Source organism: Rutilus rutilus (genome assembly GCF_951802725.1).
Source record: "Rutilus rutilus genome assembly, chromosome: 7".
NCBI lineage: Eukaryota > Metazoa > Chordata > Actinopteri > Cypriniformes > Leuciscidae > Rutilus > Rutilus rutilus.
The window spans coordinates 17,415,087-17,437,117 of NC_140221.1; the positions used below are offsets into that span (position 1 = coordinate 17,415,087).

Here is a 22,031-nt window from a genome sequence, read left to right on the forward strand (position 1 = left end):
AGCATATCAAATATGTTAAACTGAAGTTAAACCCTGCTTGCTTGACGCATGAGAAACAACCTCATTGGTTCTTACAAATCAAGCAGGCATGACTGAGCTTCCGTTTACCATATTTGATAAAGGACGAAGCATTCAAGTTTTGTTTGCGTGGACTTTTACTGGAGGGACAGAAAAAAATCTTCATTTGTGTTTCAAAGAACAACATTAATGACAATTTTCTATTTTAGGTGAACTATCCCTGTAGTGTAAAGTTATTAAACGCACAATATAAAATGGCACTCCTCTAAATACGAAAGGAGTTTGAATGGGAAGTTTTCTCCTGTCTGACGCCAAGCTGGACCCTCAGCAAGATAAAACTCCCTGTATCATAACCGTTTTCCTCACCTTTGTCCCTGCGAAGCTCATCTTTACTGTCAGCATCTGCGCAGTTGTCAAAGCACCTCTGCAGTGTGTCCACCTGTCTGCAGAGAATGTCCCGGAAGGTCTCCATCTCTGCTAGCTTTTCCCGCAGACTGTATCCCTTCTGTTCAACAGTTTGCAAATGAACATTCAATTGAAACTACATGAGATGTTGCAAGAGCTGGGACTGTGGAGGCAGAGGCTGATTCTCACCTTGAAGGAGGACGCGGAGGTGGTGGAGAGGCCACTGGCGGCAGAGGTGAGGGACAGTAGGGAACCATGGCGGCGGAGACTGCTCTCAGACCCATAGCCTGACTCAGCCTGCACACAAAAAACAACTAGGTAACTTCACACTTGTTTATAAATAACATTAAATTGAATCATGGGGCAGTGAGGTGTCATGGTCGAAGCTGTGCAGTGAAAAAGACAGAACTGAGACAGACTGAACATTTCTGAGACTTGCAAAGAAATAAAGCAGCTTTTAGGATCAATGCTTAAAATCGCCAGTTATCAAATGATGAATGATAGTTAGATGAGTCACATCTGATATTTTATTTAAGACTGAATTACTTGTAGCTTGAAGCTTAAATATGAATTAGTTACTCAGTAGCATCTACCTTATTATTATTATGAGCTTAGCTTTACCAAAGTAAGATTTGTATATTCACAATTAATTGAATGTGTGTAAAATAATTCACAGGAAAGCAGGAGGAACACAGGCGTTCCAAAAATGTTAAAGGAATGAATAATGAAACATCATAAAGTTAAGAGTTTATAAATGTTTAGAATGGATAAAAAAAAAAAAAAAAAAAAAAAGTTCTCAATTCTCAAATTCTCAAATAAGAAAGGATATTTGGAACAATATAAACTACCAGTTGGTACGCTTTTTTAAATGTTTTTGAAATAAGTATTTTATGCTCACCTAGGATGCATTTATTTGATCAAAAATACAGTAAAAACAGTAGTGAAATATTAATACAATTTAAAATAATTGTTTTCTATTTTAATATGTTTTAAAATGGCAAAGCTGAATTTTCAGCATCATTACTCAGAAATCATTCTTACATGCTGATTTGGTGCTCAAGAAATATTTCTTATTATTATCAATGTTGAAAACAGTTGTGCTGCTTTATGTTTTTGAGGAAACCATGATACATTTTTACAGGAATCTTTGATGAAAAGAACTTTAATAGTTCCATTCATCAAAAAAAGTTTAATAGAACAGTATTTATTTGAAATAGAAATCTTTTGTAACATTATAAATGTCTTTCTTTACTGTCACTTTTGATCCATTTATATAAATAAAAGTATTAATTCCTAAAATAAATTAATCAATTAAAAAAAACAATTAAAAAAACCTTGCTGACTTAAAACCTTTGAACAATAGTATATAATCTAACATCATAAAACCTCCAATTCAAATTAATATTGACAATCTTAGAGTTATGTTACATTCACATGTGCAAATGATAATCTTTGATCTACACAAATAGACGTATCTTTGAATGACATAGGTGTGATACATGGCATGGACACAAAGAACAAAATTGCGGTTGCATGGTTAACTGTACTTCCGTTCTGGCCCGTTACACCACCTGACAAAGTAACAGAAGCTGCATAAATGAGGAAGAAGGCTGATGCTCAAGGAGAGGGACAACTAAAAATTATAATACAACACGTCGCAGACATCCTCTCCCCATCTCAATCCCACATCAATTTCACGATACTGTAAATACAGTTCCTGGCAGAGCCTTGAAGGAATCCAGGTATAAACTGAAAGTGTGCATGACTGTGCATCCCTCTAAGAAAAGGAAAGTTCTGAATCAGATTTTTTAAGTTCTGATAATAATTAAGCAAGGAGGATGCATTAAATTGATCAAAAGTGACAGTAAAGACATTTATAATGTTACAACAAAACACTTTGAAATAAACGTTATTTTTCATTTTCTATTCATCAAAGAATCAAGGAAAAAAAGGTTTCCACAGAAATATTAAGCAGCACAACAGTTTAAAACTGATAATCCAGCTTTTCCATCACAGGAATAAAATAAAATAAAATAAAATAAAATAAAATAAAATAAAATAAAATAAAATAAAATAAAATAAAATAAAATAAAATAAAATAAAATAAAATAAAATAAAATAAAATAAAATAAAATAAAATAAAATAAAATAACAGATCTTATTTCAAAAACATTAAAAAATCTTACCGACCCCAAACCTTTGAACGATTGTGTAAAAAGTCCCATTAAGTGCAATCAGTACTCGCATAACTATTTTAGACACTGTACCTGACAGCAATAGCCTTCGCTTCAGTCCTTTCATGAGTGCACTGTAAAACTGCTGACACTTGGCTTGTGGAAGATTTAATTAAACTGCTTTAACTAATAGCCAAAGATAGATTAACAGATTGTTAAATGAAACTATTGATCATCCTTAAAAATTTCAGAAAAAGCTGGAATAACCTGCTTCAGTCTTGCTTTGTCCCAATTAATGAATAATGGAATTGATTACTGTAATTGAATTCCCCAGCAAAATCATTTCACTGGTCATGAAAACATGAATGGTTGAGTAAGAGTGCAGGATGGTGAAAAGAAGCCTAAATGACATGAGTTAAAATGCTAATGTGCTAAAGCCCACCATTTGCCCATTCCAGCAGCCAAAGCAGGACAAGGCACTGCTGCAGTTCTGAGTACTTGGCCCCAGCATGACCACTACTCTTTTCAGATGCTCCCAAAAGAGCTCCTTCTCAAGGTGGTCACAGAATTCCCAGTTCTTTCTCCAGACACTCCAAGAATTCCGGACACTCCTAGGATTCCAAGTTCTCTCTCTAGACACTCCAAGGATTCTCAGTTTTCTCTCGGACACTCCAAAAATTCCCAGTTCCCTTGCTGGACACTCCCAGAATTCCCAGTGCACTGACTGCAGACTATTTCAGCAGCACATGGTCAAGCAGGAACGAAGGAGGAGACAAGCGTTCCCAATGATGTGAAGAAATTATGTGAGGTGGGTTTCTGAGGCAGTATAAAACCAGAGAGATTGTGTGTGGGTCTGCAAAGCATGTGGAGGAGAGTGAGAGAGAAAAAGAGAGAGAGAAAGAGAGATGGCAAATCATACAAAAACTGAAACTCCCAGAGCTGCCGCACACACTCCACTCACCTAACTGCAATAAAACCAACATAAATCATCCAGAATTCCTGCCGTCACTTTGGCCGCATCTAATCCAGCAGCATGAATGTGTGAGCGTGTGTGTTTAAGGAGCTCTCAGATCCTGCTGGGCGTGTGCTCTTGTCTCGGTCTCTTGTGCTGTACTCCTCATCTCAGCGCTCATCTTAAAGTGGACCAATGCATTTAAGGACTGCACCAACACCTAAAACCACTGAGTTCCAATCAAGCCCCTTTATTTTGGTTCAGAGGTCTTCTTGCTGGGCAGGGCTTTCAAAGCAGCCTCTTCATGCGACTGAATATACTCATGAATTATACATGCAGCTGGAAGACTACGAGCGGAAAACGCCTATCCGCCCCAGCCTGCATCACCCACGCACACACTACACACACACACACGCTCACCTCAATGAACGGAGAGTCGCGATAAACAACGCTGACCTGAGTGCCAACAGCCTCTCTACTAATGTGCTCTTCTGTTAGGGGAATGGTGATTCAAATAGCATTTTTAGATTTGAAGCTGCACAGATCAGAAAGAAGAGGCAGGTAAAAAAAAAAACCTGATTATTCAGGTCAGTTTTTGTTTAGATAAGAGATTTTTCAGAAGATAGATTGACACGAGTAAGGCTTTAAATATTGTATTTTATGTGGTATCAACTACCACATATATCACACATACAATTATGTGGCTGTATAAGTCACACAAATGCAGCTTCATTTGCACTACGCTGATAAAATCTTTGACACACTAATTCGCTGTAAGTCAATTGAAGAACTCTTGGTAACCAGTGGCATTTGCAGGGGGCCCCGCATATTTGATAATGTATTATTATACATGGGCGAAACAGATTTGCAAAACGCTCAGAGCAAGCACTCTAGAGAATGTCAAATGTTTCCATTTACAATTTGTTTTTGCAGCGGTGAGCAATGTAGCCAATCACAGACATATTAATCTCTCGAATAGTGGTCGACTGATATATCACCATGGCCGATATTTGCCATTTTTTAAATATCGCCATCCGCCGATACGTTTTTCTGTTTGTCCAATGTGTTGGAAGCGGGACCTTTATTTTGATGGCGCTGAGAATGCCTGAGCACACAGCCCTATCTTTCTCTATCTTCTTTAGTTATGGCTCGGTTTAACAGTTTTGTCTAATACGTTACTAGATGGAAGAAAGTAAAACTGTATTCGAAAAAGTATTAGCGTTTGCCATTACATCATTAGTAACAGAAAGGCAAACACTATAATACTTTCTTATTTACCGTCAGCATTCAGCAAACACGCATAAACAAATCTTTGAATATCTAATGAACATTTAATTTCACAAACCTTGCAGAATCCAGCTGTCAGATTGATATTCTGAAGTGTGCATTTGTAGCCTGCATGAACTAGTTACTCGAAGTGAATGCGGACAGGAGAGTTCAGCTTCACTCGACAAACTTTAAACCCTTGATTTCAAACTATGCTGCCCTATATTCAGTTGCCCACTATGTCCTATTCATGTCGTTTTCACTGTGTTCTGTATGTAAAATTAGTCACCTTGTCTTTATAAAAAAAATATATATATTTCCAGTGCACACAAAACAGTGCCCTGTTGGTTACAGAGTTTACTTCCTTTTTATTATTATTTTTATATGTGAAAAATACTGTAATAAAATAAATTGCCATTTAAAGTAAGTCTGTTTAATTTAGAGATTTATTTTAATTGAATTTATTAATTTATAATTTATTAAATATTAATTCAAATACATATATATATATATATATATATATATATATATATATATAAATATAATGTATACAGGCTGTATCATCAGCCACCATGCTCCTTAAGATATCGGCAATCAAAAAACCAATATCGGTCGACCACTTCTCTCCAACGCAATGGTCAATTAGGTGTTTAATTTCGTATACACTCACCGCTCAAAACAAGTTTTTGTTCAGTGCAGACTGCAGAGTCCTGCAAGCTCACGAATCCTCTCATTATCAAACAAAGTGTAGACACGATGCAAATTAGAGATTCATTGTGCAGTGTAGACAGCTTCATTGATTATAACAGAACTTTGTAAGTTTACAATGAACTGAGACGAGTGACAGCTTTTAGTGATTATAAAGGGAGCACTCTTTGCGTGCTTTCAAGACTGTATAATCCACTGAATAAAAGTTGTTCTTCATGCTGATAAAAGGACCGATGGCCAATTACATGCTGCAAAGTTTCGGAAGTGACATCCACACATAAATGTGGGATTCACTCTAGAAATTGCAATAATTGACATAGTGATAAACAGCACGGGACAAAATTATGGCAACTGAAGAAAGGGAAAAAGAAATTGGGACGAGAGTTTGAATAAATGATGACTCGTTTAATAAAAAATTTTGAGTGAATGATTCTCTTTCAAGAGACCAGAAAGGCTTCTGTCTGGAGTTGTAAAAGAGCTTTTTAGTCACATGACAAAACTGCAATAGCACTCTTCACCAGCAGATGACAGAAGTGGCCGTGAGTGTAAAACTGCCAGAGAACATTTGCATTCGATTTCTGCTGTTTGTTTAGTAATGCTTTGAAACAATCAGTATTGTATAAAGCGCTATATAAATAAAGGTGACTTGACTAATATTACAATGTTCCCAAAAGGTCATTTAACAACCAAACTCACTGTTAAGTTCTCATAACTCCACAAAGCTTCAGTTTATGCTTTTATGACCTTCAAAACAAGCAAAGAACTTAATATTGTTTCTCTTATAGACTCTTCTCATCACACAAAAGTCAAACATTTATGATACTTCTCAAGAAATCTACCTGCTAAATAGCTGCCTGAAAACACAACTGTACACACACACACACACACACCCTTTCCTGGATCAAAACACCAGCTGTGTAGTAACAGCTCCACTCCTTTTATTGAGTTCAGCTCCACTGCACATGTGAGAGTCATTCAAATCAGCACATTCCTCAAGACCCTGCCATTGTAAATCGGTCCCATGATACGTCACCGCAAACCAATGCCAGACACAATAAATATCTTGTTTCTCCTCATGCAAAAGAATCATAACCAAAGTGTCACTCGGATAGATGAGCTAAAACAATCTCGTAGGTTCGTACTTCCCTGGCAAATAGCATGTAAAAAAGTACAGTATGTCGAATGAGTAATGATACAGTAAGCAAACAATAGGTACTAAGAAAATGTTCGACAAGACACAAGTCAATTATTTTCTCGGTTGCTCTTAGTATGTAATAGGTCAAAGGACAATGCCAACATGGCAGGTGCAGTATGTGCAGGGATGATTGGTTGTATGTGCATTAGACTACGGTCAAAGGCACATAAGAGTGCATGTGATAAAGAAGAGAAAAAATAGTTTAAGCAAACACATGTTAAGTTCTTTTGTTTTATAGAATAAATACATGAATGACTCTTAAAAATTGTCTCATGGAGTATTAATTGATAAGTAATAAAATGTTCTTTATAAATTCAATATATAGGAGTATACACATTTTAATTATTTCCAAATACATATTTTAAAAAGTATATTTTAAATTATTAATTTATAAACACAATTTTTTTTTTTTTAGGAGTCATAGCACACAACATCTTTTACAACTTGAACTAACCTTTTTCTGATGATTAAACTGATTAATAGTAATAAAGGATTATGCTAAACTACTTACTTTCTTATTTCATTCTTTTGAGTTTTTTTTCTTTATTACAATATTAGGATAGTTGTGTCACCCTGACATCTTGCATTTATAACAAAAAATTATAATAATTTGATTTCAGAAGTTAAAACCTTGCTCAAAGTCAAGGTTTATCCAAGTATATATGTGTGAATTGCATTTGAATAAATTAATAGATATGCCAAAAATAAGCATCACGTCATTGATCTACCACACCTGCATACTTAACTTAATTAATAACCGAGACGGAAATCCCTTTTCAAATTCAGTACATACTATGAAAAACACAAATTTTAATTAAAACCGAATCCTCTAGAAAGGACTCAAATGACAGCACAAGGAAACGATAGCCAAAAAAAGAACAAGAAAAAAGGTATGCAGGACACATTCCACTGCACAGTGCCTCAAACACCCTCCATTCCTCAACAAAGGAAGTAAAACACCCATTCAGGTTCTGCAACACGAACATGATCACTCACTATCAGGAAGACACTGGAGCTGGAGCAGTTTATCTTGCTGCTTCTGAGGGACTCACCTTGTGAAGTTCGATGGTATCGATCCACTGCTGCCGGAGCAAAGGATGTTCAGCCCTCAGGTACCAGATGCTGTCGTTCACACTGATGTCAAACCGGCATTCATCAAACTCATGTGGCTGAAAGAGAAAGCATCAAAAACAGATCATAACAATGAACATGTTTGGATTAAACATGGGCCATAAACCTTCCATTATCTCTGCAATTGTTTTTGGAGCGCCTTTTCCTGCTGTTCCTGATAAACAACTCGCTGCCACCACATCATATATTTGCATTTACTGAATAGGTCAGTAGACCTCAAACATTTTCAGACCACTTTAACAGTAAAACAAAAACTGCTAGAAACTAGCAACCTCAAAACAAGCTTTAAGTAGTGCACAAATTATCCATAAAGTAGAACTTTACCAATCCATTCTTTTGCCAGACTGTCATTTTGTTCTTAGTTTTAGCTAATGAACCTAAATGAGCCAACAATTCAAGGTTTAACTGCTAATACGTTGCACTGAACACTTGTGTACAATGACATCTGACTGTCAGTTCCATTATTGAAGACAACTGAAACACTAGCACAAATTAATATCAACTCAAACCCTGAGTGGTTTGTATAACAGCTCTTATCAGAGACAGTGCACTGATCACAGGGCTGCCAAATTCAGTCAGTGCTCGAGGAACATCTGTTCACATCAGATCATCTCTGTTTTCTCCTTCTACCAAAAAACACACCGAAATCAACAGAACGCAGACATTCCAGAGGGGACTCTGGGACCAGACCGGCTTCAAAGACTTCCAGGGTTTCAAAGTCAGTTTGTAGAGATTCATGCGGCCAGAAGATCAAACCTGGGTTCTACAACAGTCTTTTGAGATCTTGACCTACATCCAAACAGCCCATGATCTTTGGTGCCATGAGCATTGTGAATCTAAGAGCACCGTTTTTCTTTTTGTACACATGCCTATTTTATTGGAACAGGCAAAGCGAACTGCTCCTATCACCCTTTTCACAATGCGATATGTGATATGCGCTGTCCGTCACAGGACGTTCCTGCGGTTCTGCTCACCCTGTTCTAATCCTCAAGATTACTTCAATTCACTCAATACCAGAACAATGTAGCAATAGTGCGTCAACCTAAATACATATTACAATGCAGCTTTGTTGGACATTTCCTTGTAGCCTTACTGCCGAGACATCTGCACTTGAACGACCTGCACAACACGCAACAGTCCAGCTCATAGACATACAGCAATATAAAGTACACCAATATTAAAATAACTTTTTTATTTTTTTAAACAAGATTGGGATAAAGGCTAGATCATTTTAACTCCATGTTTACTTTACTTTTATGGGAATACATTAAATAAATTGCTTTGGGCAGAAAATTGAAATTTGATTGAAATTCATGTTTGTATAGAACACAACCTCTGATAAGTCAAATCACATATCCAAAGCAGCTTCATAGTAATAAATGGGAAAATAAATTAATGTTACAAAGTTCATCAATTATGAAATTACTTTAATGTCAGCCATTAAGCTAGCCTGACTACGTCAGACTTCCTACTTCCGCTCAATTTCATTTCGCTTCTGTACTCAGTCTGAGACAGCGTAATAGCTTTCCGTTTTCCCCCGGCCTGAAAACAGCCGGCCAATCAACGAACAGAGGACGGGCTGAGAGCCGTGACGTAGACACTGATTAGACCGTGGATGCGTAGATTTACTTCACATAATCTGCAAAAGTCGTTCACAGCCATGTTCACTCCGGTATTTTGCTCGATGGTTTTGTTTTCGCATCACACATGTGTTTACAGTGGAAGTTAGATGTGGCTGAGCATGCGCATAACACACGCCATAACCAAACGTTATGTGATTGGCTTACGGGTAACCAATGATTTTAAACCTCCGACAAGCGCCAGAAATAAACCGTTATTCACAATTTACTGTATGACAACTTATTGTCGGCACAAAATTCATGATTGTGACAGGCCTTGTCAACATATTAATAATTTGTTTCATATTAATTGTCTTTTAAGGCCCATGGTAATCATATTTCCATAAAGTAGTCAGGTATAGTCTTGAAGGATGTTTAGTATGGATCACACTTGGATGTGTCCGTCCAAAGCAAGCAGAGAAGTACCCTTGTACTTTCTACTCAACTTCATGTTCTGCTTTGTCCACCCTCAGGCTGTTCAAGAGAAACCCAAACCCCCAAAACAAGTTTGACAGCTTCCCACTGGCAATAGCAGATGGAGGAGGAACACTGCATGACGAACAGGAAGCATTACGGCTCAGAAATGTTCAAACTGTAGGACATATCAGCGCTTTGCAATTCATATCACTGCGAAGTCAAGATAAGCTTTTGATAATCATAGAGTAAACATAACAGGATGATCTTCAGATCAGCCTTACCGTGATGACAGCCTTGCTGAGACAGACGGACCCTCTACAGCCGTATTCCTTCTCATCTGCTGACCTGTAGTAACTTAGAATATTGCCTTTCAGCGCAATCCAGCGGTCCTGCCATCCATGAATGTAGTTAGTCCACTGTAGACAAACAAAGAGTTTAACATTACTTGATATCACATGGCTTATTGTTATCACCGCATGACTCCACGACTCCACACTTGCAACATAAAGATTAAACCTCCATGAAGGTTCAAGGCTTCAAAGTTCAGGAGCTGACTTTCAGTGTTGGGAAAATTACTTTTGAATGCATTACAATATTGCTTAAAATAATTAAAATAGTAACTAATTGTGTTACTTCTTAGTTACTTTTTATGGAAAGTAATTCAAGTGGACTGGGCTTGCTTGTTTGTTTTTAATAATAAAAAATAAAATAAAAATCTATTTTTGACATATGTAAAGACCCTTTAACAACCAAAGTGAAATGAATAAGCCTCAGGTTGAAGCAAATGCAAATTCAAGCCTGTACAATAGTGTGTGCAGCTCAAACTAAAATTTCAGCTGCGCTGCCATTCTGGATCACAGAAGAATAGGACACTGGAGAAGAAAGTTCAACACTCTTACTTCAGCAATAATACAAAAAAAAACTAAAAACAAAAACACACAAATGTGAGTTTTATCTAAAATACTTTTTGCTTATTTATACGTTTGAATTGGATCCTTGATGGTCAGTAGCAAAGACATTGCTTAATAAAGTGAGATTATACAAAGTATATTTGTGTAATTTAACATATTTAATTATTGCCGGTTTGTGTAATATACAAACAAATGCAAGTTTGCATTTTACTGTTTATTTTGAGGAATTATGAATCTGTTCTTGTGCAAGTGAGATGAGTAAATGCATGCTCACATTTAGTCTAGAACTAGAATAACCATCATGTTTAGACAGTGCACACAACGCCTTTGCACCCCATTTCTCTCAACATGGAGACAAGAGAGCTGTCAGTAAATGGAAGTACAAAGTAACTTGTGTGACTTATTTGCAAAAGTAACTACGGTATTTTGTCGTAAATTTAAAAGTAATGTGTTACTTAGTCTCAGTAATGTGTTACTTAGTCTTCAGACTGACGGCAGAAGGTCTGGACTCCATAGCAAGGACCACCCAGAGGCCATCTGATTGACATGTAAAGCAACCAATCACAGTTAATTTCGTTCCGCGTCATGTTTAGGGGCGTGAAAATGTAACGTCGATGTCCCTGCAAAAACAGACCAGTGTGTAAAACTCTTGGATGTATTTTAAAGAGTCTATGCCGCAAACTTTACATACTACACACTTAAGCGCTCATTGTCACAGTTGAAAACAGTAACGGCTTTCTTTTTCCATGAGGGGGTTTGACGCCACGGCATCTTTGTTTCCAGCCGGACCGTTAAAGAACGCGACACACACGTCTTCCTGTAGAATTCAAACAATCAGATGACAACTTAAGTTTCCAATTTTGTGTGCCATATGCATCAGACATTCAGTCAATGGTTCGTGGGCATGACCGTTTAAGGCAGTGACTATGGCTGCATCCGAAATCGCATACTTCCCTACTATGTAGGCTAGTAGACGAAAAAGAAAAGAAGTATGTCATTCTACATACTTCTTAATATTCATACAAGAGTAGGCAAAAAGTACCCGGATGACCTACTACTTTCCTGGTGGGATTCTCAAGTGTTGCTGAATGGAGGTGAAGCGACGCAACTGACGCTGGAAGGTCACATGACAATGACAACATGGTAGATGTAGTACATCCGATTTACATTCACAATATACACATTCATACTATATAGAATGTACTTTTTTAGTGGTCGTGAAGTAATTAGGCTACTTATTCAAAATAATTACTCAAGAGAGTATGCGATTAATGTGTTTAGTTACTTGAAAAACAGTAACTGATCCTTTTGCGTAACTCACGTTGCTTGTAATGAATTACCCCAATAATGGTGACTTATTTACGTTATTCAACACTGGTGACTTGCATTTAAACTACAACAATTGAATGGGTTGATTCAGTAGCCTATAATTTTTTAACACAACTTATAGGTGCCATGTGTACTAACTCTTTCAAATAGATATGTAAAAATGTAAATAATTATAAAAATAAAATATAAAATAAAATATTCCCCAAGATGCCAAGTCTCTTTGCTAATGACTGCTATATTGTTGACACTAACTCAAATACAAAAGAAAAATGTATGTCACTGCATGCTCTAAAAACATTCCAACATTCCTTGAAACACCAAATAAAACATTAGCAAAAGTCAATTACAACCTAAATATAAATTGCATTTACAATAAACGCTTCTAAATTGAATAAAAATGAATTATGTGTGTTTTATCAAGTCAATTATTCCTTTGTTTATTTTCCTATTATTACAATTAGTATATATATATATATAATTTTTTTTTTTTTTTTTTTTTTTTTTTTGCAGATTTTGTACCAAATACACTTGCAGATTGGAGTTGGACATGTCTGAAAGCGATGATTCCCGTATGAGTTATTGGCTCAAAAACCGTTCGAACCGATTCAGTCCAGTTCGTTTAGACTTTAGAACGATTAAGTTATCACAAAACCGGTTCACCTGTTTCACTGAAAAGATTATTTTTCAAAAGAACGTGTCGTTTCGGAATCGGACAGTTTATGTTACTGATAGCATTAGTAGGGTAGAAGAACATGCGCAATAAATTAAAAAAAAAAAAACGATAAAAAAGCTGCAACGTTTCAGCGACTTTAAACAAACGAAAGTAACGTTAACTCACTAAACTTAACGTCAACAACACCAAGTCTAATAACTGTTAAACACTAATAAAAGTTGTAAAAACTGTAATGTTTTACAGTAATCTAGGTTACCTTGCTGAGCGTGCCGCCGAGCTCGTCCAGCAACTCTGACTCCGGGTCCAAATCCTCATCTGAACCCGACGAACTGCAGTCCGACATCAGGAAAGATTAAGAAAAAAAGTCCGCGATCGTCCAGCTTTTAATTTGAACTAGACTGTGTTACAAATTAAACAGAAAAAAACATCAATACTAGCTCTGAAATCGCTTGAGGTCTGATGTAAAAAGTGCCAGGTGTGAAAGCAGCCCATCCTACTCCAGTATTAAACATCTGATCAAAATAAATGACGACATGCAGCGACGAGTTCAATATATCGCTGGAGTTTGTGTCTTCACGGCCACACTTGATCCTTACTCCAAGAGAATCACGTGACCAGTGTTGCAATAGAACTAAACCATCAATATTGCACGTCTCCAGCAGAAATACACTGTTAAGGTCTGTCTTCTGTCGCCTGTACGCACGTTTTCGTTTGTCTTCTGGGTTTTAAAGTTTGGGCTTTTAAATATGCCCCTATCGGTAGTACGAAGTATTACATAAACCATGTTTCATCTCTTCCACTTGTTTACTCCAGAGGTCTGTCAAAACTCATCAGAAAACACGTACAAAAACAAAAAGAGTACCCACTTATTATGTTTTTGGTCATGGTACCATGTTAATTTCATGGTGTTCTTTGAAGTAACTCGGAGTTCCATGTTAAATACGATGGTTTATGATTAATATTATTATATAATTAAATGGTATGAATATCATTTGATGGCTGTGGAACACCAGCAAGATCTAACAAAACACATAGAGCAGATTTTATTTTTTTGTGTCAGCTTTTTAATTAATTGGACATGACTTGGTCCTTAAAGCCAGCATGAAACAGAAGTTGCAATAGTCTTTTTCTTCCCTATTGTGACAATGAAACCAAAGGCTTTTTAAACAATAAAAAAAATGTAGGGTGGGACTTGATTTTGTCTACCAGGAACTGATTGGTTCGTTGAGGTTTACTGTTGCTGTGATCTCATGTGAGTGACAGGTTGTCCCGCCCTTGGCATCAGATGAGAGATGAGATGTTGCTGCAAGAGGGAGGTTAATTTTGAATAAAGTTATTTTGAATAAATATTACATTAAATAATTTATAATAAATACTGCAAAATTCCATATAAAAATAATTGTCCATTTTGATTTTCATGGTGACTTTAAGATATATATATATATTTTAATCCCATCAAGTACCATAATACGTTTAGGGTATAGCCTTTATTTAAATAATTACATACTTGTCTTTAAAAACATTAAAAATCATAAAATCAGATCTTTAAAAGGTTATTTAGTCCAATTATTTAAGCAACTGTAGTAATTATATTGTCTGGGTAACCTTGACTAAGCGACCGTTCACACAACACCGTTTTCATCTAAAAACTACAAACTTTTTATGCGTTTTGGCCAATCATTTACACAACAACGGCCTTTTAGGGGCCTGAAATCTCAAACATTTGAAAACGGGTTTCAAAGTGTAAGTTTTTAAAAACTACACTGTTTTTGTGTTTGTGTAAACTACAAAATCGCACATTTGTGAAAATGGTGATGTCATGCGCATCATATTACGTGTTCAGTCAGTCTATAGACCTTATGTAGCCCCGCCCCTTTTCAGCGCTGCGCTCATTGTCTTTTGACTTCCGGTCTATATTTTCACAGCGATTCTGCATGTTTATTAATGAACGGATCGTTTTAAAATATTCCCGGTCGACTGACATTTGTTAAGTCATCTGCTTTAAACATCACAGTCCTCATGATAACTTTCGTTAACTTTACATTAAGTAAATCCACTTCAAAAGCTAATTACTCCTGGACAGCAATGCCATAGAAATATACAGAGCGACCGCAAAAACGGAAGTTAAAAGACAATATTCTAAAGATGGCGGCGCCCTCGTTTCTCTGGCGCATAAGGTCTATAGGATCGTAGTATTTCTTTACAAAGTGAGATCGCCAACTACTGGCCTGGCATGAAAAATACAGCATTTTTAGTTGTCTTCGCGGATCCGTGTTAACGGGGATCGTTTTGACAACGTTGTAGTCTGTATGCAAAAAACGCATAGTACCCTTATGCAGACCACATTGTTATTTTGTTCCGAATAGAACCATAACTCATCTGTGCTGCTGATCATGGACAGTTATAAACCGAATGGTCAATCCAACCCTAATAGCCACTCTTCAATGTCTCTCTCATAGGACTTGGCATCTTTTTGCCAGTCAATATGCCATCGCAGGTTTGCTATGACCTGGGTGTAACTGTCCCCTAGACTTTTCTTCCATTCCAGAAACTGTTGCTTATTGTAGCGGTGAACAGTTTGGGAGACACTGGGATAGTCCAAAATTGTGCGTAACAGCTTGTCCAAGTCCTGACATACATTAGGAAAATGTGATGCAACATTTCTCAATTCTGATTCATCTTTGGACAAGTCTGTGGAAAAAAACATTGAAATCATTAACTTAGGACAGTTGTGATATGCAAGACATCACATCCCTGTTGTGCAGAATACTATGGCAAAAGAACATCTGATTATCTTCAGCAGAATTATCATGAGAAAAAAAAACTCACTAAAAAGCTGTGGGGGAACGGTCAAGCCATCTGCATATGTGATGTACTTCCACTCGCTGATCCTCAGCATATATGTGGAGGCGTTGGCATTGCAACCATGATATTCACTGAGCACCCAGCCAGGATGAGGCTCAGCTGACTGAACTCTAACCCCAGAAACCAGAGGAATCAGCGAGTGACCACTGAGACCCCCTGGCTGTGGGACACCCGCAAGATCTAACATAAACACACACAGAGCGGATGGAAACAGATGAAAACTTTTACAGGTTATAATTCATCCCAAAATAAAAAATTCTGAAATTACAGAAAATGAAGCATTTTTTTGCATTTCTTATTTATAATGTGTTATGTTTTATTTTATTACAATTGTGTTATTTTATTTCCATTCTCTTATGTTTTTTATATTTTAAAATGTAATGCATTCCTGTGATGGCAAAGCTGAATTTTCAGGATCATTACTCCAGTCTTCAGTGTCACATGATCCTTCAGAAATCATTCTAATATGCTGATTTGCTGCTCAAAAACATTTCTTATTATTATCAATGTTAAAAACAGTTGTGCTGCTTCATATTTTTTCGTGGAAACTATGATAATTTTTCAAGATTCTTTGATGAATAGAAAGTTCAAAAGAAAAACATTTGTTTTAAAGGGGTGGTTGATTATGATTTCACTTTTCTAACTTTAGTTAGTGTGTAATGTTGCTGTTTGAGCATAAACAACATCTGCAAAGTTACGATGCTCAAAGTTCAAAGCAAAGCGAGATATTTTCTTTTACAGAAATCACATTTTAAGGACTACAACAAACGGCTGGTTGGGACTACATGAGCTTCCTCCCAGCTTAGTGACATCACAAACCCTAACATTTACATAAACCCCGCCCCCAGGAACACGATTTATAGATTATCATGACAGAATATGCGAATCAATGACTAGAAGATAACTACACATCAGCTACATAAATTCCTCAACTAACCATAAACCATTCAGAAATGTCCTGTCCTTCTACATGTTGTCACTTCTTCTTGAGTCTCTCTATCTTTGTCTGGTTTGAACATAAAAGGATAAAAGTTTTTGAAATGTTCAGTGCGTGTGTGAGGTAATCGGAGCTGCTAACACACAGGAGGTCTTAAAGCTCCGCCCTCTATGCCGGGAGCAGCAGCTCATTTGCATTTAAAGGGACACACACAAAAACGGTGCATTTTTGCTCACCCTAAAAAAGTGACAATTTTAACATTATATAAAAAATATCTGTGGGGTATTTTGAGCTAAAACTTCACATACACACTCTGGGGACATCAGACTTATTTTACATCTTGGGAAAAGGGCATTATACCACCCCTTTAAATATATATATATCTTCTTTTTTTTACATTCTAAATGTTTTTATTGTAATTTAATGTGTCCTTGAATGATTATTATTATATTTGTTTGTGACTTTTTCTAGTTTATACATTGTTTTTGTATTAGCTACATTAACCCCCAGTTTCACAGACAAGGCTTAAGACTAGATAGACTCAAATTCATGAGAGGAAACCCAAGGTCTATCTAGGACCACGGAAACAGAACCGGAGCACACAACGTTTTTAATAATTTATTGATAAATAGCGACTAACGTTTCGACGCTCATGCGTCTTCTTCAGAGTCCAGACTAAAATTCATGTTTGAGCTGTTTTAACTGAAAGCAGATTGCACTGGCATATCTTAAAATATGTCAGTGCCATTGTTTTGTCACAATATACACACCAGTAATGTTTTTTTCTAAGGCGCTACTGTCCTAATTGAAGGCCTATTCATGGCTTAGTCTCAGCCCTGTCTGTGAAACCAGGCCTTAAATGTATTTTGTTTTAGGCTAAAGTATGAACCTTTATCTTCTTCTTAAGATTCTTCACCCAAATACCAAGCCATGCTTTATTTTAAGTAACTGTTAACAGCCACAAAGAACCTCGGCCTATAACAAAACAACATATTACCGGTATATTAATACTAGTAGAGCTACCAGTTCCCAGCCTTACCAAGCATAGTGGGGTAAATGTCCACTAGTGATACAGGTAGACTGATTTCAAAGCCAGACTTCACTCCTGGGCCCATTATAAGCAGAGGGACATGAGAGCTGCCCTCAAACATGGACATCTTATAGAACTGCCTGTGTTCCATGGCCAGATCCCCATGATCCGAAGTGAAGAGTACGACTGTCCTGTTCAGTAAGCCGGAGTCTCTGAGAGCAGCTATCACCTCACCTAAAAACACAGAATGACGTACATCAAATCAAGTGTCAAAACAGCACTTAAAAGTGCATCTGGCTGCTCACCCAACATGCTGTCTGTTTCAGCACACATTGCATAGTAAAAGGCTCTTATGTTTCTGATCTCTTTTTCCGTGAAGTGGCCACTGCAGTTTTTGGTGAAGGTGGAGTAGAAATCCACAGGGTGCATATCTTCAAACCGCAACCACTTCGGAACAGACACTTGATCGTAAGAAACCTTTGAGAGAAAACACAATCTGTCACAAAAGATTAACTTCCTGTGGGACCGACACTGATATTACTGTACCGTGATGTGGATAAAATGATCATTATAATGAACCAAACTATACAAACATAATACTGTGTTTTTGTAATAGTGTTTATTATTATTATTTATATACTATTGTATTCTATTAATATTTTGAATAAGCTCTTATTCTGAAAATGTTAATGTTTTAGTTTTAGTAATTATATTTCAGTTACTTGCCAAAGCAATATAATTTTTTTTTTGTTAAAACGTTAAGTTGAGGTTTTTCATCTGATATTTATATTTTATTATTTACGATTTATTTCAATTACCGAGAACTTTTTTTTTTTTTTTTAAGGTGTACACAAATGTTATTATACACGTATAAAAGTGTCACTCATAGGATTTTACACTTGAAATTGTTAAACCAGGGCCATTTTTAACTGTGGGTTAACATAATCCCGAGTTATCCTGTTCACATTATTCATACAGTAGTTAACCCTGAGACAGTAATTTATATTAGGTTGACATGTTTTAAAATTTCACACTCTACATTTATAAGGCCTGGGTTGACATCTTAATTGACTATATTAACACATTTACATTTATATTTTAATAACTGCTTGTCCATTTGTGGAAATGTCACATAAATCCACTGACAAAATTTTTGTCATCATTTACTCATCCTCAAATTGTTCTAAACCTGTAAGAGTTTAGAATTCACTTTTGACTACAAATTTGACTACTTCTACAATTTGAGTACAAAGTATACCAAATTGAATGCTACTTTTGTCTGTCACTATTGACCTGTTTCCCTCTGAAACTGAATCCAAACACACTGTGTGTGCAGTTTCTGCGATTGTAAAAGTGCATGAATATTCTGAGACAAGCCTTGCTCAGTTTCTGATTCTTTGAATTCAAATCCCATGATTAAGTGCAAGATTAAATGTTTTAAACTTCCAATTTGATTGAGAACATTAACAGATTTGGAGAGAACATACGATAAATAATTGTTTCTATTTATGGATCTGTGGTATGCCATCTTGTGGCTGAGAACCCTCATCAAACTTTTTGTCTGCTGGATGTTCACACTTCTTGTCAAATTCTTGCTGAACATTTACACATTTTCCATTTCTCCGTTACATCCGGCAAAGCAAGTCAAGCAACCTGCCTTGTTTAGCCAATACCGGGAGGTGCGGAAGGTTGAACCCCCGGCCGTGGGTCCCAGGGAGTCTGTACGGTACGGGTGGGGAAGATTCAGCCCCAGGTACAGTGCAAATGGCTGGGTGAGAGATTCAGCAGTGTGTCTGATCCACTGGACCGCAGCGTCAGTGATGTTCCAGTCTTTAGTCATCACCCTCTTTGTGGACATATCTCCCACCAGATCTGTGACCGGACGGCCCTCCTGTCTCAGCAGGAATGGAACGTCTCTGGTCCACGCCTCCACACGATTACTGAACAGAGAGGTGTTTACAGAAATCATTACTAACAACACGTGTAGTAGACAGTGTTAAAATCAAAGTTCAAAGTTTATTTATTTGTCACATACCAGTTATAGTTTATACAACGAGCAGTGAAATGTAAGTCTGGTATTCCTATAGACTGTGCAATAAAAACATACACTAAATATTATTTTAAAAGACTTTAAAATAAATAAATTTTAATATTATTTTTAAAATATTATTTAAAAATACATTTTGCCTTCAATTTGAACAGTATATGTATTGTGTAATCATTTTTAAAGCATGCTAAAAATGTTTCGCTTGAAAAGTGTACTTTAGCTATCTTTCTGAAAAATAAATAGGCCTACCACTTGATTAGATATTCTATCAAAAGCATTGACAGTCTTAAATTACAGGTTAAAAGTTTGGAGTTAGTAAGATTTTTTTTTTTTTTTTTTAAGAAACAATTCAGCAAGGATGCATTAAATTGATCAAAGGTGCAGTAAAGACTTTAATAATGTTACAAATGATTTCTATTTTAAATAAACTTTGTTCTTTGAACTTTCTATTCATCAAAGAATCCTGATAAAATATATCATGGTTCCCAGTCTTCCCACAAATCAAAATCAACATATTAGAATGATTTCTGAATGATCATGTGACACTGGAGACTGGAGTAATGATGATTGAAAATGAAAATTCAGATTTGCCATCACAGGAACAAATTGAATTTTAAAATAGAAAACAGTTATTTTAAATTACAATAATATTTCACAATATTACTGTTATTACTTTATTTTAAAAAAATAAAATAATGCAGCCTTGACTAGATTTCTTTCAAAGACATTGTAAAACCTGACCAACCCCAAACTTTTTAAGGATAGTTTAGTGTGCAGCTGTACAAATACATTTTTGGGGCTACACAAAAGTCACCTGACAGAGTGATCCCCTGACGTGTAGTCTAGTTTCCCCATGCTATGAGTGTGATATCCACTCTTTCCTAAGAGGTCCATCCATGTAGTGGCATTAGGATCAAGACATTTATAGTTGTTCCAGGCCTGAGTCAAATGAACAAACTGTCCACTCCACATAGCTGCCAACACAAACGTACATTTAGGGACATGAAGATGTTTAACTTACCTTGTTTCTGTAATGCAGGTGCACTATCAATATACAGAGGCTGAGTAATAGGCTACTCTACCTGCCCTTGAAGGACAACAGATGGGTGAATTAGTATATGAGTTGAGAAAAACAGCACCCATTTCCCTCATGTAGTTGATGTAAGGCATCTGTACAACTTTATTGCCTGGATGAAAAGTTAACCTGCCATCCTTGAGAAAACAAAAATCAAAAAACACAGACTGTTTTAAAACGCAGTGAATAAGCGTTTACTGTATTTATCCAACTCTCTAGGTCTTGAAAGCCAGTATTTCTGCTAAGTTAAAACGACTGTAAAGTTAGTAAATGTGCACAGTTGAAAAGTTATGTATTATAGTGTAAAATCAATAACTTACGAAGGCATCTGACATGAGTATAACTATGTTTGGTCTGTCATGTGATGTCCAGTTCTGATTCATGCAGTGAGCGTTCATTTGAACAAGCAACACTAATAACACACGGAACATGAGCATGTTTCTACATCCAGACGCCAGCAGTGTCTCTTGAAAACGACTTTTAAAGACGACGAAGGTTTGAAAATAAGCTGGTTTTAAGGCCGTTTTAGTTTAGTTATATGTTCCCTGAGAAATTGCTTCTTTTCCTTTTCCGTAAACAATCACAAACCGCCCCCTACCGGACAACACATTTAATACTGCAGTAGGCAAAAATCACGAGTGCTCCCATAAAGGAAATGCATTAAATAATATATTATATATTCTATGTATTAAAATAGAAACATATTATTTTAAATTTTAATAGTACATCATAATATTAACGTATTACATTTTTTGTTAGAAAAAAACTGCAGCCTTGGTGAGCATCAGACTTCTTTCAAAAACAACTGAGAGAGAGAATATACCAATGAGAACAACAAATTCTACAACATGTTCTTTAATTTGCCACAGCACAGCAACAAGTATTTGGGAGGAAATGTGTTAAACAGCCATGATGTCACAGTAAAAATAACTAAGTTCCTAAATTATATAGAATTAGTCTTTAAGGTCCTACATTTCATGCAATAATTTGTTTTCACCTTTTGATTCTGAGGTAAAATTAAATGTTTTATCACATTGTTTTACATAATATGGTTGTCCATTTCTTTACAGAGGCCACATTCACATATACAATTTGGTCACTCATTGTATAACAGGAACAGATCTTCTTTAAACTTAATTAAAATAATAGAGAAGAACAATTTTTTTAAAGCAGATGCTGAGAATTTAATCGAAGCAATTCAAGCACATGAAATGTTACAAGTAAACACACAGAATATATCCAGATAAACATTTATTTCCACAGAAATTACTGCCAGATC

At 36.2% G+C, this 22,031-nt stretch overlaps 2 protein-coding genes across 2 annotated transcripts in view; both read right to left on the minus strand.

The window, feature by feature from the left end:
• The window catches only part of cert1a (ceramide transporter 1a), a 22,652-nt gene extending 9,106 nt beyond the window's left edge, over positions 1-13,546 (minus strand). Inside the window, exons 1-5 of the mRNA XM_084414239.1 lie at positions 13,055-13,546; positions 10,167-10,301; positions 7,771-7,887; positions 613-720; positions 385-523 (exon numbers count right to left, since the gene is read on the minus strand). Coding sequence (XP_084270365.1) covers positions 385-523; positions 613-720; positions 7,771-7,887; positions 10,167-10,301; positions 13,055-13,141 — 586 coding nt within the window. The 5' untranslated portion in view covers positions 13,142-13,546. The remainder of the gene's footprint in view (positions 1-384; positions 524-612; positions 721-7,770; positions 7,888-10,166; positions 10,302-13,054) is intronic.
• Positions 13,547-14,266: 720 nt separating this feature from the next.
• arsk (arylsulfatase family, member K) lies at positions 14,267-21,341 on the minus strand. Its single transcript, XM_084413108.1, has 8 exons — positions 21,073-21,341; positions 20,760-20,889; positions 20,492-20,651; positions 19,288-19,570; positions 17,936-18,107; positions 17,640-17,864; positions 15,628-15,843; positions 14,267-15,489 (listed from the first exon to the last, which is right to left on the minus strand). Exons 1-8 carry the CDS (start codon positions 21,187-21,189, stop codon positions 15,215-15,217), a joined length of 1,578 nt encoding a protein of 525 aa, XP_084269234.1. The 5' UTR covers positions 21,190-21,341; the 3' UTR covers positions 14,267-15,214.
• Between the last annotated feature and the right edge of the window lie 690 nt (positions 21,342-22,031).

Excerpts from the sequence above, each read along its gene's own strand:
- arsk (XM_084413108.1), bottom strand. The coding sequence starts at position 21,189 with ATGCTCATGTTCCGTGTGTTATTAGTGTTGCTTGTTCAAATGAACGCT. Across the intron at positions 20,890-21,072 it reads TACTCATGTCAGATGCCTTC|GATGGCAGGTTAACTTTTCA; the intron begins GTAAGTTATTGA and ends TGTTTTCTCAAG. Across the intron at positions 20,652-20,759 it reads CTGTTGTCCTTCAAGGGCAG|CTATGTGGAGTGGACAGTTT; the intron begins GTAGAGTAGCCT and ends TTGTGTTGGCAG.